The sequence below is a fragment of the Bos mutus genome, chromosome 26, assembly GCF_027580195.1.
Source record: "Bos mutus isolate GX-2022 chromosome 26, NWIPB_WYAK_1.1, whole genome shotgun sequence".
Lineage (NCBI taxonomy): Eukaryota > Metazoa > Chordata > Mammalia > Artiodactyla > Bovidae > Bos > Bos mutus.
In genome coordinates, this window is record NC_091642.1 from 566,660 (window position 1) to 583,240 (window position 16,581).

Here is a 16,581-nt window from a genome sequence, read left to right on the forward strand (position 1 = left end):
CCAGGAGCCGCTGCCCCTTACGGGACCACTTGGGTGCAGCTGTGCTCGGGATCCCAGGCCAGGGCCCCAGACACCCAGCACCATCCCGCTCAGAAGCTCAGCCAGCCTCTGGTGGCTGAGCACCTCACAGCGGTCAGCAGGGCTTCCAAGGCTCTCTGAGCTCAGGCAATGGCCTGGAGACGGGCCACTGATGGCGCTGGGCAGCGGGCACCCAGGCTCCGGCCACACAGGCTGATCTGGGCCTGGCTCGTGCTAACAGCCGATTTGGATTCAGTCTTGGTTTGGGAAATTGGAGGGCATAGGACAGCAAAACAGGGATTGCTGTGGACAGCTGCCTAGGGACGGGCGGGCCCGTCCTTGTCTTAAAGAGCCGAGACCATGCCATGGCATCTCCTGAGGGGCACTCCTGCTGCAGCCCAGACGGATGCTTCCAGGGCATCCCAGCCGCATTCTGGGGTCCCCTGGGGCATCCCAGGCAGCATGCTGGAAGGATGTCTGGGGGTCCCACTGGCCCCAGGCCTGGTCCTACCACGTCCACCCCGAACCTTCCCAGTCTGAGGAGGAAACGGGAACGACCAGCTGGACAAGGAGCCCCATTCAAATCCACTTCCAGGCCGCACGGTCACCTTGAGGTCAGGTTCCCTCTCTACTCACCGAGACCCGTAAATAAACCAAAGCCGAGACCAGGACCCTGGCCCAGCACAGAGCCGTGTCCACGCCTGCCCACCCACGGCGGGCACCGGGGGCCTCCGTGCACTGACTCAGTGGCACCAGAGGGCACGAACCCCACACCTGGGCATTGACCCTGTCCCAGCCCCACCCCACCCCGGCCCCCCAGCCCTGGCCACCTGGGCCTTCGATCACCCCTGGGCCCAGGCTTCCCCATGGCCAGCTTGCCGAGAACCCCCAGGAAGCCCAGGGCTGGGGATCAGATGCTCTGGGTACCTGAGCAGGGGCTGCTTGGGGTACGGCGGCTGGCCTGCCCCTGGGCACAGAGGGGCCTTCTTGGTCACCTGCTTGTAGATGTTCCTGGCGGTCACTCCGATCCACAGCAGAGTGGAGAGTGTGGAGTAGTGCAGCACGATGCCCACCTGGGGGAGGAGCCAGTGAGAGCCTGCCAGCCCGCCAGCGCCCCCGCCCTGAGTCTGAGCCCCGACCTTCCCCCTCTCCCCCAGCGCTCCTTCCCCGAGTCTGAGCCCCTCCCGTCTCCCCTGCCAGAACCCCTGCCCCGCGTCTGAGCCCCTCCTCGGCCCCCAGCGCCCCTCCACGTCTCCCCAGCGCCCCTTCCCCGTCCCCCCAGAACCCCTGCCCCGAGTCTGAGCCCCTCCCGTCTCCCCTGCCAGAACCCCTGCCCCGTGTCTGAGCCCCTCCTCGGCCCCCAGCGCCCCTCCACGTCTCCCCAGCGCCCCTCCCCATCCCCCCAGAGCCCCTTCCCCGAGTCTGAGCCCCGCACCTCGTCCTGCTACCCCCTCCCACATCCTCAGGAAACAGCTCAACAGCGACAGGAAGTGGGCCTGGCAGGGGCCCTGGGGTCCTGGGGCAGACACCACCCTTCACAGGGACTCAGAGCTCAGGGAAGATGCGTGGGTGGCCGGGACCCTGAGCCAGCTCGGCCTCCTGCAGGGAGCTGTGGGCACGCCCCCTCCTCCTGGCCCCGCCCCCTCCTCCTGACCCCCGCCCCCCTCCCTCCTAGCCGGGAGACTCCGTTTGCTAGGGGGCCATGTGGTCAGCTTGGCTCAGCTCCCGCGGAGCCTGCCAGAAGGGAGGGGCGGAGGCGCGGGGGTCTCCAGGATGCTGTGCCTCCGGGATCAGAAGCTGAAGTTCACTCCTTGCCTGTCCGAGTCTCTCGTTACTATGGAAACAGCCCCGACGCCCGTGGCGGCTCCGCTTTAGCTAATTGGGCGTTCATTCCACACCCCATCATCGCCATCCAATTCTGTAGAATGAGGCTACCTTTGAAGTAATGACCTGACGTTTTGCGATGACAGGTAAAATATGGCTGTGATTGTAAGGACGCCAGTGTTTAAGGAGTACCGAGATTCCCTAAACAAAGGTAACATCGCACCATTGTAAGGGTTTATCACATGCAGAGTTCAGCTTCAACTTGTGAGAAAGCCCCGTAAGGACGGGTGGGACTGTTGTGAGAACGCTGGGCTGTGTTTCAGTCGCTGCCCGCGCGGAGGGGAGCGTCCAGGCCTTCTCTCTGCCCGGTCTGGGCCTCGTGCCTGGGAGCCTGGAGCCTGTGACCCCCTCGGCCTGGCCGAGAGAAGGGGTGGACCGCAGACGCGTCCTCCGGGTGGGGCCTGGGCCGGCCCTGGCCCCGCCCCCGCCCGTCTTCCCCGAGCGCCGGGACCGTGCCAGCCTGTGGGTGATGGGAAGCAGGACCTCCCCGACGCCAGCCTCAGGTGGACACGTGCAGAGGTCGCTGCAGGGCCGTCACGCTTCCGTGACGTGCCAGGCTTCCGCGGGGCGTGGAGCCGCTGGTGTGCGTGGTATCGCAGCCTCCGCGCAGCGCGCCTGGCTCTGGTCCCATAACGACCACCTCTCCTCTCCAGCCGCCAGCTCTGGACCCCAGCGCCCATCACGGCCCTAGGGCGTGTTTCCCTGCGACGTCCGCCGGTGTGGGGGCGCTGCTGGCTGTGGGCACTGCTGTTAAGCCCAGGTGGTGGGGTGCAGGGGTTGGGCACAGTGGGCCAGTCTGGCTGCCGGCCAGGGCAAAACCGCACTGGCGCTGACGAATCGTCCCGTGACAGGGGCGGCGGGGCGCCCGGAGTCTGCAGCCGGCAGGACGGCCAGCTGTGCGGGTTCAGTCTGAGCGGGTCCAGAGGCGGGAGGTGCCCGCCCAGGACACTCAGGGCTCTCCCTGCGCAGACCAGACGTCTGTCCGTCCGGTGCAGGCTCTCGGGGATGGACAGGGCAGACGCTGGGAGGACAATCCGCTCTCCTTGGGCCGCCGCTTGAACATTCGTATCACGCAGAAGCACCCTCACAGACGCCCTAGAAGGATGTATGACCGAATGTCTGGGCACCAGGGCCGGTCAGCTTGACACTGGACAGTGAGCTTCACACCTTCCAACCGACCTGGCTCTGAGCTGTGCCCTGGGGTCCCTCTCCTCCGGCGAGTGTGGGGTCCACAGTCACGGCCTCCTGGCCCCGCACCTGCTCTCTCTCCTGACTGTTCCTCCCGGTGAGCCTGGCCTGTGTGCCACGGGCCCTCTGCTGGAATCTTGTCCTCTCTGCCTCACACCTGGGCCAATGCTTGTCTTCAAGTGAGCGAGTGAAGCCGCAGCTCCTTCTGGAAGCGTGGACTCAGAGCTGAGGGGAAGTTGTCACCACGAGGTGACCAGCAGGACTTCTGAGGCCCTCCAGGCTTGTCTGCCCCCGCCCATGACACACTCAGGGGTCCAGCCTGCTGGCCTGGCCTGGCCTTGGCTGCCACAGGGATGCCTGGCCCCTGAGCCTCTGTCTGGGCAGGAGGCTTGGGGACAGTTCCCGAGTTGGGGGCTCCTGGCCGGGCTCCCGGGGCTGTAGGGGTCGTGATGACCGGAGGTGCTGAGGGGTGGCGGCCTCAGGTCCCAGGGCTCCCCAGGCAGGGTCCCCACACACGGGCAGCAGTGCAAGTGTGGACATAAAGGTAACAGTCCATTTTACTGCTTCCAGACTGCTCTGCGTCTCAGCAGATGTTCAGAGGCGGATGGCAAATTGGATTTCCCGGGGCTGCCCCGGGGGTGTTTCTGCACTATTGAGAGACCTCCAGGAGCGTGTCTGCCCCGCGTGTGGTTCAGGGATGTGCTGGTGACTTTTCTGCCAGAGTCGGCCTCCCGGTGGGACGGTTGGCATCCACACGGGTTTGTGGAAAGCTGACTTCTCTTCTGTGCTCAGGAGCCTGGGGGCACTGGAAACCGAGCCCTTAACATCCTGCCGCACAGGCCTGGCACCTTGTTTGCAGGGGGAGCATGTGGGGGCAGGAGCTCACAGCCAGTTCCCCCGAGGCACCCCTGCCCAGTGGGAGCAGACTCCTGCCCTCTGACGCCCAGGAGTTGCCAGCAGCTGCCGTTGGTGCAGAAGGACAGGTCAGTTCGTGTGGACAGAGGAGCTGAGGTCAGCGGGCACACATGGGAGCCAGGGAATTGGGCTGAAGCAGCCCCCATGGCTGTCAACACACTCTTGTTGAATTCACACAACGAGGGCCACAAGGGGAGCCTGTGAGGTGGTGGGTGTTGGCCAGGACACTTTCTCCATGTGGTCCCGGCAGATGGACACCCACCAAATGAGTCCTTGGTGAGATGCCTGTGGTCCACGGGGAAGCCCCCACCTGGCCCCTTATGAGTGCTGGAGGTGTCTGCCCGCCAGGAGGGGACTGTTCCCCCCACGGGTACTGTCCACCTAGAGGGTCTGCCAGCCAGGAGGGGACTGTCCCCCTGGAGGTGTCTGCCCACTGGGAGGGGCTGTCCACCTAGAGGGGACTGTCCACTTGGAGGTGAATGTCCACCTAGAGGGGACTGTGCCCTGGAGGTATCTGCCCACCAGGAGGGGACTGTCCGCCAGGCTGAGCCGGGGCCACATGTAGGTGGGCTGTTGAGAGGCTGGGGGGAGAGAGCAGAGGGCCCTCAATGTCCAGCTGCATGGACCCTGGGCCTTTGTCCTTGACTCGTGGCTGACGGAGGGGCCTCTCTGGCTCTGTCAGGACCAGGGGGTACTTCATACGCCCCCCTTTCTTTTTTGGCTTCGCTGCGAGGTTTGTGGGATCATTTCCCAACCAGGGATCAAATGCACAACCTCTGCAGTGGAAGCTTTGGAGTCTCACCCACTGGATCACCAAGGAAACCCCTTTCCCCTCCTTCTAAGAAAGGCCAGGCGGGGCCGGGGGTGGGAAGAAGACCCCCCAAGACTTCTTCTCCCAAAGGCCCCTGCTCACCCAAGAGGGCCAGACCTTCCAGTCCGTGTGAGAGCACTGGGTGCCACGTGGGGTGGGCACCCCCAACCCCTGGTGACCCAACGGTGAGGGCACTGTCTCCCTGGTGAGGCCGGGACTCTTACCTGGGCCGAGGGAGCAGGCCCAGCTCCTGAGCTCCTGCCCACCCATTTGCAGGAGAGGCAGGTCGAGTCCCTGCTTCTGTGATCAGCCAGTTTGTTGGAAATTATCTCGTTAACATGTCACCAGGGGCTTGGAGAAAACTGGTCCAGTTGGAAAATAAACTAAATAACGTGATCAGGCGCTGAGCAGATCGGTCAGACTCACACAGCGGAGAAACTGTGATACAGATGTACTGGGTGCTAAAGAGTCCCTGTCACGAGAAAGCCCTGCACAAATGCTCGTGTGTTATTTCACACTCGGGACGATCATCACAAATCTCCCCCTTGGCCGGAGAGTCGATAAACACTTCAGACCTGGCAGCAAATGAAGACAGCACTCACCGCCTGGCACAGGGTCGGGAACCTGGTGCGGTTGATGCCGCCCGCGAAGGCAGAGAAGGTCAGGGCCGCGTGGAGACAGAAGTTCAGGAGGGTGTGCCGGCCCGGGCGGCTGATCCGGATGGCGCTGTGGGGCGAGACCAAGGTTAGCAGCCGTCTCCCTGGCCGGGGCGCGAGGCAGGGTGCGGGGTGCGGGGCGGCCTCAGCCGCACAGGCCGTGCTCCGTCCTGCCGGGACTGGGCTAGAGGCCTCGGGTGGACGGGGACAGGCTGGGAACAGCACACCAGGGAGACCAGGCTGGGGGTGGATGGACGAACTTGCCGTCCACTCTAGCTTGTGGCCTCGGGTGCTTGGTGTAAAGTCACCCTGGGATGCTGGGCCTGGACGTCTCCGGTTGTCAGACAAACGAGAACCTACAGGCCCTGGGACCTCACGACTTGTCCAAGGTCACGGGGGAAGGTCGGGGGGGATGCCAGTCTGGCTTCCTCATTCCCCAGGCGGAGCTCTTCGCATCTGATCGAGTCTGTACCTTGGGAGAAGGCTGTGGCTGACTGAGGACCCCACAGCCGTGCCTGCCGCAGAGGACGCTGCTTGGGGTGGAGTCCACGCCCAGGGCCAGCCCGGCAGTGCTCACACTAGGCTTCTCAGTCTGTGCCTGCAGCTGTGACTGCGACCACAGCTTCTCTGCGGCCTCAGTCACACTCAGGCCTCTACCTGTGGCCCTGGCCCGCTATGTGCCCAAGCTGCTCCCCTGACCACAGTTATGACCATGGTCTAGGCTCTGCCCATGGTCTGGACTCTGATGGTGGCCAGGACCCCTCCTCGCTTTTCCCGGGTCATCTTTGAGGGACGTAGAGAACCCACTGGACTCCCCTGTGGCCGGCCGGCCCAGGGCAGGGCTGCTCTGAGGGTTGTGCGGCTACTCTGACCTCTTTGGGGCATGGGCTGTCGGGGCCCTTGGAGGAAGAGCGCGTGTTACCGACGGGATGAGAACTTGAGGGCCTGGGATGTCTGTCCCCCAGCACTCAGCCACCCGCGGCCGCCAGGGCCACCCAGGCCTGTGAGGCACCTGCCAGGGACTCCTTTCTACACGAGCACGGGGAGGGGGCTCACCTCTGGTGGACGATGTAGGTGGCGGCGGAGGCCAGCAGACACAGCAGCATGACGGCCGTGCAGGCGTACACCACGGGGTGCAGGAGCTCCCCTGGGGACGGGGGCAGGGAGAGGACAGTCCTCAGATCCTGGAAAGGACACGGAGCGCACCGCATGACCAGTGTGGCCGGGCTCTCCCAGGACCAGCGTCCGCCCCGCAAGCTCCAGGAGGCCATTCCTGCACCAGGAGACTTGCTGGGAAAGCCTGGGGCAGGGGCAGGGCCCCCAACCCAGGGAGCGCTCAGGGCAGAGGTGCCCAGCACTCGGCCCAGCCGCGGGTGTCCCTGTGGGCTCTGATGGCCGCCTCCCCAGGGGCAGCGCCCTGCTGGGCTGGGGGTCGGCCTGCCAGCCTCCCTCCATCCCGGGGGCGTGGGTCGCCCGGAGCCCACTGCCATCAGAGGTGCCTGTGTGACGGCACTGCCCCAGGAGGCTCCTGTCGGGTTGCCCCCAGGTCCCTCTGTGGGCCGCACACCCAGTGACGCGCTGCCGGGAAAGGTCTCCCAGGAGAGTCTGCCCAGTCTCGGTGGTCCTGCCGGGTGTGAAGCCGCCCCAGACCCCTGCAGCGTCCCGCCTCCACTGTGCGTCACACGAGAGCCCTGCTGCAGGCGGCGTCCCCACAGTCCAGGGACTCTGGGCTTCAGGGGCCCGGCTCAGGTCAGACACGGTCCTGGGGCAGCCCTGACCCGAAGGGGCCAGAGCCTTTGTGAGAAGGAGGACAGCAGGATAGGCTGCAGCAGCATGTGGGGGGCGTCTACACGGCAGGGAGCGGCCCCAGGACACCAGCCTCCTGGGCTGTGGTTTGAGCCTCCTGCTCTTGGGGCTTTGCCATAGCCGCCCGGGGATAGCCTCTGCCTGTGGAGCGGGCGCTCTGGTGCCCACTACCCAGGTCAAGGGCGGGATCTGTGCTCCATTTTTTTCCGATGCGCTGGGCTCTGGAGGGCACGCTGGGGGCCAGGCTGGGCCTGTGGAGTGTGGCCCAGTGGCCCCGTGAGACCGCCTGAGTTGCCCTGGCTGTGCCTGCAGGGCTGGTGCTCAGGGTTGGGCTCCGCCCTGCTCCCCAGACCACAGAGAGTCCATGCTGAGGCGCCTGCCCCCGGCCGAGCAGCAGTGGAGGCAGCTGATGGCGCCTCTAGGCTGCAGTGGTGGGGATGGAGGGGCACCCCGAGAAGGCCTGGGCCTGTCCACAGCGGGAGACAGGAAACTGCTGTCCTCGGGCTCAGGCTGCTTGTCTCCTGATGGACGTTGCTCAGCCCAGAGGACACGAGGCCTGGCCGGCCAAGGCCGAGCTCATAGATGCCACTCCAGGCCCAGCCTGGCCCCTGCTCCCTGACTTTGCTCTGATGCAGACTTGGGTGAGAAGGTGTCTGTCGCCGTGGCAACAGTGGATGGAATTCGGTCCCCTGGGAACAGGCGCTGCATGACCTGGACACCAAGGGGACCTCGGCGTCTGGCTGCCCAGGGGCCCAGTGGACGAGTGAGGCAGGAACAGTGCCCGCCCCAGAGTGAGGGGCGGCCAAGGAAGTGAGGCAGGAACAGTGCCCGCCCAGAGTGAGGGGCGGCCAAGGAAGTGAGGCAGGAACAGTGCCCGCCCAGAGTGAGGGGCGGCCAAGGAAGCACCATGCTGCTTGCAGACGCCAGGCTGCACGGTCTCAGCAGGATGTGGGCCGGGCTCGGGGGAGAGTCAGGCAGGGGACACGGGCCTCAGGATGACGGGGGAGCTGGCTGTGTGTTCCGGGGACCCCACTCCAGCACCGGGAAGGTGGTGCCCCGAGGGACTGCGGTCAGACCCTGGCAGGATTCGTGTCGCACCCCGAGGAGCCGCTTCTGCAGGATGGAGGCCGTTGGGCCTGTCCTGCGCCTAGAGGTCTGTACCCCGGCGACGGGGCCTCCCGACAAGGGCAGGATGGGCTCCCGGTGGAGAGCGGATGTCTCACGAGGGGGCGGCGGGGCAGATGGCAGCGCTGGGGTCTCACTTTCAGGGTGTTGGGCTCCCACAGCCCACCCCCGGGGCCCCGTGCATCCCGAACTCTGAGTGTCTCGGCCGGGCGAGGGCGGGAGGGGCCTGGTGCCCGGAGTCCCGCGGTGTTTCTGCACCTGCCAGGCTCCACGGGCACTGGCCTCCTGCCAGACACAGCTCACCGCGAACGTCGAGAAGAGACAGGTCTTCTCGGTCGAGTCCTGATACCAAAGGGCCTTTTCTTCCCGGAGTCCTCGGCTGTGATGGTCTGGACTCAGGTCTGACGGGGCTCTGGGGGCGTCCCGGGCCTGTGCATGAGGTTCCTCTCACGGGAGACGACAGTTTGCCCCTCCGGTGACGTCCTCACGGGCTGAGGCCGCCTGACTCACCACGGAGGCACGCTGGGGCCTCTGTTTCTGGTTTCACATCCGCACGTGAGAGTCGCCGCAGGTCCGGCCTGGCCCGTTCTCCCAGAGACCCAGTCGGGACCCACACCCTCACGTCTTGCCCAGAGCTGAAGGGCCCAGGTGGGGCCAGCCTCCCCGGGGGGCTCACAAGTCCATTCCCCACCTTCTCCGGGCACCGTCACTACCCCTCAAGACTGAAGTCAGACCTCCAACTCTTGTCTGGGGAGGCAGGGACGTGGGGCCGGGGGCGGTTGAGCAGAGCAAGCGCATGCTTCCAGGAGCAGCGTCCGCGGGGCGGCCTGATGACTACGTCTGTGGAACGCTGGCCTAGTTGGGCTGTGATGGGGGAGCCTGTGCAGGGCCTGGACACGTGGTGGAGAGCTCCCCTCCAGCGCGCGCAAGCTGCCAGGTTCTGTCCACACGGGGAGACCCCTTTCTGCTGCACGTAGGAAGAGCCGGGAGTGCGTCTCCTGCAGCAGGAACCCAGCTGGGAGCGTCGGTTCTGGACACAAAGGCGTTTCCTGGGCACGACGCCCACGCGGCCTTGGAGCGCGTGGGGTCACCCACCTTCGCACCCCCTCCTTTCCATCTGCGGGCCCAGTTTTGAGGCTTCGTGTGGTGGTGTGGGGTCTTTGACCGCCAGCAGCGGCACCCACACTATATGCTTCGGGAGAGACAGGGATTGGATTCCATTCAGCCTCCTGTTTCCGTTTCCTTCTCCAAATCAGACTTGTCAACAGCGCTTTCTACATTTTTAGAGGTGACATTTAAAATTCAAACTAGGTAATGCAAATGGCGACGCATCTTATATTTCAAAGTTCACACGTGTGCAAGTGCCTCACGGAAGAATCCACTCTGCAAGCATTCCACCAGCAAAACCCGTACGACAGTCCAGTATCTGGTCAGATGGTACCCGATGGGTAAGGCCCGTGGAGGCTGTGGGGCCAGCCGTGTGCTGGGACCAGTGACCGCAGATGGAGTGTGGGCCTCTGGGCCGAGGGGCATCCAGAGAACCCAGGGAGGAAGGGAGGTGAAGCAACCCTGGCCTTCTCGCGGACGAGGCAGCCCACCAACTGCTGAGAGCCGCGGGCCTACCCCAGCTCCAGGGCCAGGGCTAATGATCCCGCTCACGTCTTCACCCACAGGACGGCCAGTCGAGACCACAGTGGTATGTGTAGAGGCCACGGTGGGGTGTATAAAGGCCACAGCAGAGTGTGTAGAGGCCACGGCGGGGTGTGTAGAGGCCACGGGGGTGTGTCGAGGCCATGGTGGGGTGTGTACAGGCCTCGGTGGGGTGTGTAGAGGCCATGGCGGGGTGTGTAGAGGCCATGGGGGTGTGTAGAGGCCACAGCAGGGTATGTACAGGCCTCGGTGGGGTGTGTAGAGGCCATGGCGGGGTGTGTAGAGGCCATGGGGGTGTGTAGAGGCCACAGCAGGGTATGTACAGGCCTTGGTGGGGTGTGTTGAGGCCACAGTGGGGTGTGTACAGGCCTCGGCAGGGTGTGTAGAGGCCACGGTGGGGTGTGTTGAGGCCACAGGGGTGTGTCGAGGCCATGGTGGGGTGTGTACAGGCCTCGGTGGGGTGTGTTGAGGCCACAGTGGGGTGTGTCGAGGCCACGGCGGGGTGTGTAGAAGCCTCAGTGGGGTGTGTAGAGGCCACGGCAGGTGTGTGTTGAGGTCACGGGGATGTGTCGAGGCCACGGCGGGGTGTGTTGAGGCCACGGTGGGGTGTGTACAGGCCACGGCGGGGTGTGTTGAGGCCACGGCGGGGTGTGTACAGGCCTTGGCGGCTGTTTCGAGGCCACGCGGGGTGTGTCTTGTCCTGAGCACCTGGTCTCCGCTGCCCCGTGGCACCCGCAGGCTCTGAGCAGTGATCCCGGGGCAGCTGTGCCTGCAGTCTGGCTTGCATTTCCCTTTCATTTATGTCTTATTGTTATTTTCTTGGATGTGTCCTCTCTGTTACGTTCTGCGATCACACACATCAGGATGTGGAGAAAGACAAAAACACAGGAGGAAGCCGTCAGGTCAGGCGTCGCCTGTCTGATCACATGAGGCAAAGTGGCCTCTCCAGGCTGTGGGTCGGATTGTCTCTGGGCGTCCATCCTGTGCGCTCAGACGTCCAGGCTGGGCCCATGGGCAGCTGGAGGCAGACAGGACAGGCCCTTCCGCCCGGGGTCGTCCCGACCCAGACACTCCCGTGGGCCCTGGGGCCCCTCGTCTGCCGACCTGTCCCTCCTCCACGAGGAGTCCGGGAGGGCAGGCGCATAAGGGCAGGAGTCTGCCCGTTCGGGGCACATGCCATCCTGATGGGGGGATGCTGAGGGGTGTGCGGCGTCAGCTTTTGAGGGTATGCAGGTTAGGTGCACGACGAGGAACTCTGAAGAAAATACACTGAGAACTACCACGGGGTTCCTTCTGGACCAAGGGTCACGTGCGTGAAACGGTCCCCACCAAGAGGAAGCAGCGGGGGGACACGCTCTGAGAGACGCAGGCAGGTGCCTAGGCTGTCGCAAGGTGAAATACTGGCCCGAAGGCGACGTGGCAGGTGGGAGGGACCCGCTGGCGCTCCGGGGAGCTGCAGGCGTGGTGGGCGGGTCAGCTGAGCCAGGGCCCGAACCCCTCAGGTCTGGCCGGGTCCCCCCGGCCCGGGTGGAGCCCCTGGATGCCCTGCGGGCCCCCTACCTCCCGTTGCCCCTCGGCTCCGGCTTCTTGGCCCCTGCCCTGCTGGTCTTTCTGGGGTTTTACTTCCATCCTTCTCAGGGGAATGTGGGTGCTCCTGTGTGGACCGGGGCCCCCACGCAGGGTCTGGCCTTGGGGGGCCTCTCACCCTGTCCCGGCCCCGCGGGACCCAGCAAAGGTCAACCCTGCTCAGAGCTAGCGGGGCTCCACTGGGCTTTCCTTGGGCCAGGCCAGGCCAGGTGCCACCGCTGAGCAGGTCCCCAAGGTGCTCAGGCCCCAGGGTCAGTGAGCTCACCCTCCGGGCCACGCTCGAGGCCACAGGGCTGTGGGAAGCACACGTTCTAGTCCTGCCGTCTAGCCAGTCCCTGGCGACAGGTGTGGCCGGCGAGCCACGCCTGCGGGACTGCCGGATGCGGCACGTAGGAAGGACAGAGCACCCGGCCAGGACAGCTTTCACTCCCCTTCCAGACCTGTCACTGTGTTCCCTGGGAGACCTCGTTCTCTGCGATTTCGGTGAGAATCGTGGGGCTGCTCGAAGGGGAGTGTGGACAGGGCCATCGCAGCTTCGGTGAGAATCGTGGGGCTGCTCGAAGGGGAGTGTGGACAGGGCCATCGCAGCAGCAGCGGTGCAGTTGGACACTGTGAGCCTCGGGATGAGGGTCAGGGCCCTGAGGGCGGTCGATGGGGCCCGGCTTGGCCCGAGGACGCCGGGCTGTTGGGTGCAGACCCCTGCCCCCAGGGTGTCAGCCCCGAGGGTGCACAGGAAGCTTGCTCAGAGGCGTCACCGGCTCCAGCAGGCCTGCCCGAAGATGCTCAGGGCTCAGCAATGTTCAGATGTGGCCATGGCCTCACTCAGGGCCCGGAGTCGGGGCAGCCGACTGTCGGGGCCGGGGCCGAGCAGGTGGATGGAGGGGGCAGCCTGGACACGGGGCCAGAGCCACCGGCCAGTCGGCTTTCCTCCTCACTGCCCCCAGGGCCCTCGAGCAGCTGCCCCACGGGCTCCCAGACACGTGCGGGAACCTGCTCGCGCCAGACCCGCAGGCATGGGCTTGGGTGCGGCAGCTCCTTTCAGAAACGCTCCCCAGTGTGAATGTGACTTCTTAGGACTGGAACCAGTGAGCCACTAGGTCCAAGCTCTCTGGACAAAGGTGCCTCAGCTCTTTCCTCCTGTCATAGACGCCCACGTGGCGTGGGTGGGAGCTGGGGGCAGGATGTGGATGGACTTGCGGCGAGGAAGGCGCTTGACAGGTCAGAGAGGGTCAGAGACGGAGGTGAAGACAGGCCTGACGCTGGGGCACCTAGACCAGCAGCTGTAGGGCCCACCCCCAGGCAGCTCAGTCCAGCCTTTGTCTGCCGACAAGGGGACCCAGATTGCGAATAAGGATCTGAACTCGAGGAGGCGGAGCTACAAACACGGCCAGACTGAGGCCCTGGCTGTGTTGGGGTACACCCATGGGGCAACAGGTGCCTGGTTCAGAGCTGGGGCCCCAGCTGGGGGCCCCAGGGCGCACACCGCCGGACGCTGGAGAGGCAGGTGCAGCCTGCTCCCTGCCTCTGAGCCCTCGAGATGACGCTGACCTTCAGCAAAAGGCATCGCTCTTTGGACATTTCAGATCCAACGGGAAGGGAACCAACAAGAAGCTTGGACAGCCCCTGTTTGTGGAGGCTCAGGCCTGCATCTTCAGACTTGGGGTCCGAGCTCTGGCCGTGGGGGTGCCATCCTCAGCCATCGGCATTCTCTGCACGTGCCGGCAGCTGCCCGTCACAAGCGAGTACAGTGTATCCTTTACTGGAATTCAAACCGGCTGCGACCGCAGGGAAGGGCCCCGGGCCTGCAGGCCGAGCCCCTGCATGTCGGCCGCACCCCCGCAAGCCGGGCGCGCCCCCTGTGCTGGAGAGGGGCCTCCATGCCCGCTGCGTGTGCCGCTGAAGCCCACTCACGTCCCCTGCCTTGCGTTCGCCAACTTTCCGATGGGAAGGGCTGCAGTGGGAGGGAGGGCCGTGCGCAGGGCCTGGGGCCAGGAGAGGGCAGTACCCCAGCGCCCCCCGGGGGCCCCCAAGTCTGGGGTCAGAGAGGTTTGCACAGGTGGAGGGCGAGGCCGGGGCAGGCCGCCGCCTCCCCTGACTCAGTGATTCAACATTGCAGCACGCCGCTAATTAGTATGATCTCCGAGAGCCGCCGCTGAAGAGCCGCGGCGGAGCAGCAGCCCGCGGCCCCCCCTCCCCACCCCCCGGCACGGCCCCACCCCCCCACGGCCCCGCCCCCCGGGCGCCTAGCTGCAGGACCCGCAGGCGCCCCCCACCCAGCGGAGCACACAGCGGCTCGCGTGCCTGCGTGTGGTGGCAGGGTGGGGGGGGGGTCCCCTGAGCCCCGCCGCCGTGTACTCACCATGGGCACAGCGAAGTTACTGAAGTGTGAGCAGGGGTGGAACGGCCCGGCCGCCTATGTCGCTCCCTGCTCCTCGCCAGCCTCCATGGCCGTCCGGAAGGTCAAGCTACCCCGAAGGGGCCGCGGGGTCGAGCCCTGGGCGACCGCGGCGATGGGGTGGGTGCAGGGGGGAGAGGCCGCCCCCATCTGTGAAGGCAGGGAAGGCCAGGTGGTGGGGGTCCTCCCCGCATCTCGCACCCCCTCTCCCCGCGCCCCCCCACCCCCCGCCGCGCCAGCACCCCCTCCCGCGCAGCAGCAGCAGCGCCCCCCACAGTCTGCCCTGCTCTGGGCTTCTCTCGCCCCAGCCAGCCTGTTGGAGTGTCCGGCTCCAGGCGTCTGGGTCCGGCAGAGGCTCCGGGACGACCCGGGGCCTCAGGGGCCTTGGAGGGATGGTGCCCTGGGGAGCGCTTCCTTCTCCATATTTAAAAATCGGCCTCCGCTTGCCATCCAGCGCAGGACTCTCAGCCCAGTCTCAGGCTGCAGGAGTCACGTACAGCGTCTGTCAGCTCAGCCAAGAATCCCCCACGAGCAGCCAGACCCGGGCGGGTGAAGCTTCTGCCTGGATGTGGCCAGACCTTACCGACCAGCCTCTCCCCACACAGCCCGGTTTCCCCGGTGGATGGGTTCCGTCAGCGGAACCCAAAGTTGTTCAGAATCTGCATTTGCAAGAGCAGGCACAGCCGGCCCCTGGCCGGCGCTGATGCCCCGGGGGGCGGCCTGGGGAGTGGACGCTGCTGCCGGAGGGCTCCGACCTGCCCGCCGCCCCCCCACCCCCAAGCTGTGTCCTGCTGCCTCCTTGAGGGGGGGCGCACCTGCGTGCAGACCCTGGAGAAACGCAGCCCAACTTCTCACCTATTTTGGCGAAACGAGCTGGAGTGGCCGCAGTCCTGTGCTTCCCGCTGGCGGAGAGGTGGGGCGCGTTCCCGGGTCTGGGGAGCCGTTGTCCATCCCAGGGGCAGCGCGCCGGCTAGAGAGTAGAGTTATCAACAGATTGCAAGACCGCAGCCCGGCCAGCCCGGCCTGCCGGGGGTGAGCCGGAGCCAGGAGCGCACGCTAGCTGCCGTTCTCAGCGGGCGGCTTCCCGAACTCCGCGCGAGGATCGCCGGCGGCCGCTTTGCCTGCCCCCGCGGGCGGGCGACCGCCGGGGACAGGCCGGTCGGAGGCTGAGCCGTAACCATGGGGACGGGGGAGGCGCTGACGCGCACGCGGCGGCTCCCTGCGGCAGCGGCGATGGTTCTTCCCAGCCAGCCCGCCGGCCCAGACTCCGCAGAGCCGATTTAAAGAGACAACCGGTGGTTTCGCCTTCGCTGCCAACAGAAGCGGACAGCTCCCGTCAAAACACCCCCTGGGGGAGGCGGGGAGCGGGGTGGGAGCTCTGTGTTATTCTGGCAGGAAGCCCCTGTCCCTTTAGGGCTCTGGGAACACAAATAGGAACAAGGAAATTAATTTCGGAGGAGTTTTCACAGTTCTTGTCTTAAAATATTCTCAAATCCAAAGATGGCCACAGTGAGGTCAGCCTACAGTGCATCCCAGCGTGAGTCAGCAGGTGGTCCTGCCCTGTCGACGGGCCTCAGCTGTGCAGAAAGAGCCCCCGACCCCATCCCCAGACCCCTGCCCAGTCCAGGGTCCCGGACTCTGCCCGGAGCTAGAGCTGGTGACAGAGCTCCCAGAAGAAAGCTGAGCAGGTGGGGCAAGGATCACAGGGGTCCTGCCTGCAGGGCGTGGGGGTGCCGCTGGCCAGAGGGTCTCGGAATGGGGTACTCCTACCCTCCTGTCCTTGGTCCCACCAACACCCCCAATGCTTCTGCCCCCAGGGTGCCCACTGTTCCCGTTGCCCCTCTGTAACGCGTCCTGAGCTTCAGCCGAGGGACAGAGACGCCCGAGGGGTGAGGGGTCATCCAGCTGTCCAGTGAGTGCTGTCAGTGCTGACTGGAGACCCTCCTGCCCACCCCTGGCCCACCTAGTGTCCTGGGGCGGCTCCCTCAGGCACTGGAGGGCACAGCAGAGGTCCCCAGGCCAGGCTGATGGCCCTGGACAAGGGGGATGGGAGGTGGTGGGAAGACAATCCTGGACTGGGGGGATGTTCTGCTCAGACTCCACAGGGCTGAGGTGGACCCCACGGGGCGTGTGTCCACCTGCCGCTCCGTCCACAGACTGTGCCAGGAAGGGGCTGGTGGACACAGGTCAGCTCACTACCACCCCTGGGCTCCCAGCCCAGAGATGACAGAAAGATCACGGGGCCAGGAGTCCAGGAGGCCACCAGGGCACCAGGAGGAGGCCCCGGGGCTGACCCTCTGTCCCTGGGCCCTGGCCACAGTGTGGAGACCCACCCCAGCCTTGGAGCAGGGGGAGCGTAAGCAGAGGTCACTTCTCGGCAATGCTGGAGGGACACAGAGGGTGGGGGCCGGCCTGGAGGAGCCCCTCCAAGCCCAGGCCTCAGCCCTGCCCCAGGGCCCATGGGCTTCAAGGCAAAGGCTGGTTGAGCCCAGACTCCCCAGGGGTGCAGGTGGGTGCACAGAGTGCTCTGGGGGCTCTTTGGGCAG

General features: G+C 65.6%; 1 protein-coding gene across 1 annotated transcript in view; it reads right to left on the reverse strand.

The window, feature by feature from the left end:
* The window catches only part of ADGRA1 (adhesion G protein-coupled receptor A1), a 35,568-nt gene extending 20,410 nt beyond the window's left edge, over positions 1–15,158 (reverse strand). The window contains exons 1-5 of the mRNA XM_070363395.1: positions 14,891–15,158; positions 14,000–14,185; positions 6,529–6,656; positions 5,419–5,542; positions 946–1,091 (exon numbers count right to left, since the gene is read on the reverse strand). Of these exons, the coding sequence (XP_070219496.1) occupies positions 946–1,091; positions 5,419–5,542; positions 6,529–6,656; positions 14,000–14,002 (401 nt within the window). The 5' untranslated portion in view covers positions 14,003–14,185; positions 14,891–15,158. The remainder of the gene's footprint in view (positions 1–945; positions 1,092–5,418; positions 5,543–6,528; positions 6,657–13,999; positions 14,186–14,890) is intronic.
* Between the last annotated feature and the right edge of the window lie 1,423 nt (positions 15,159–16,581).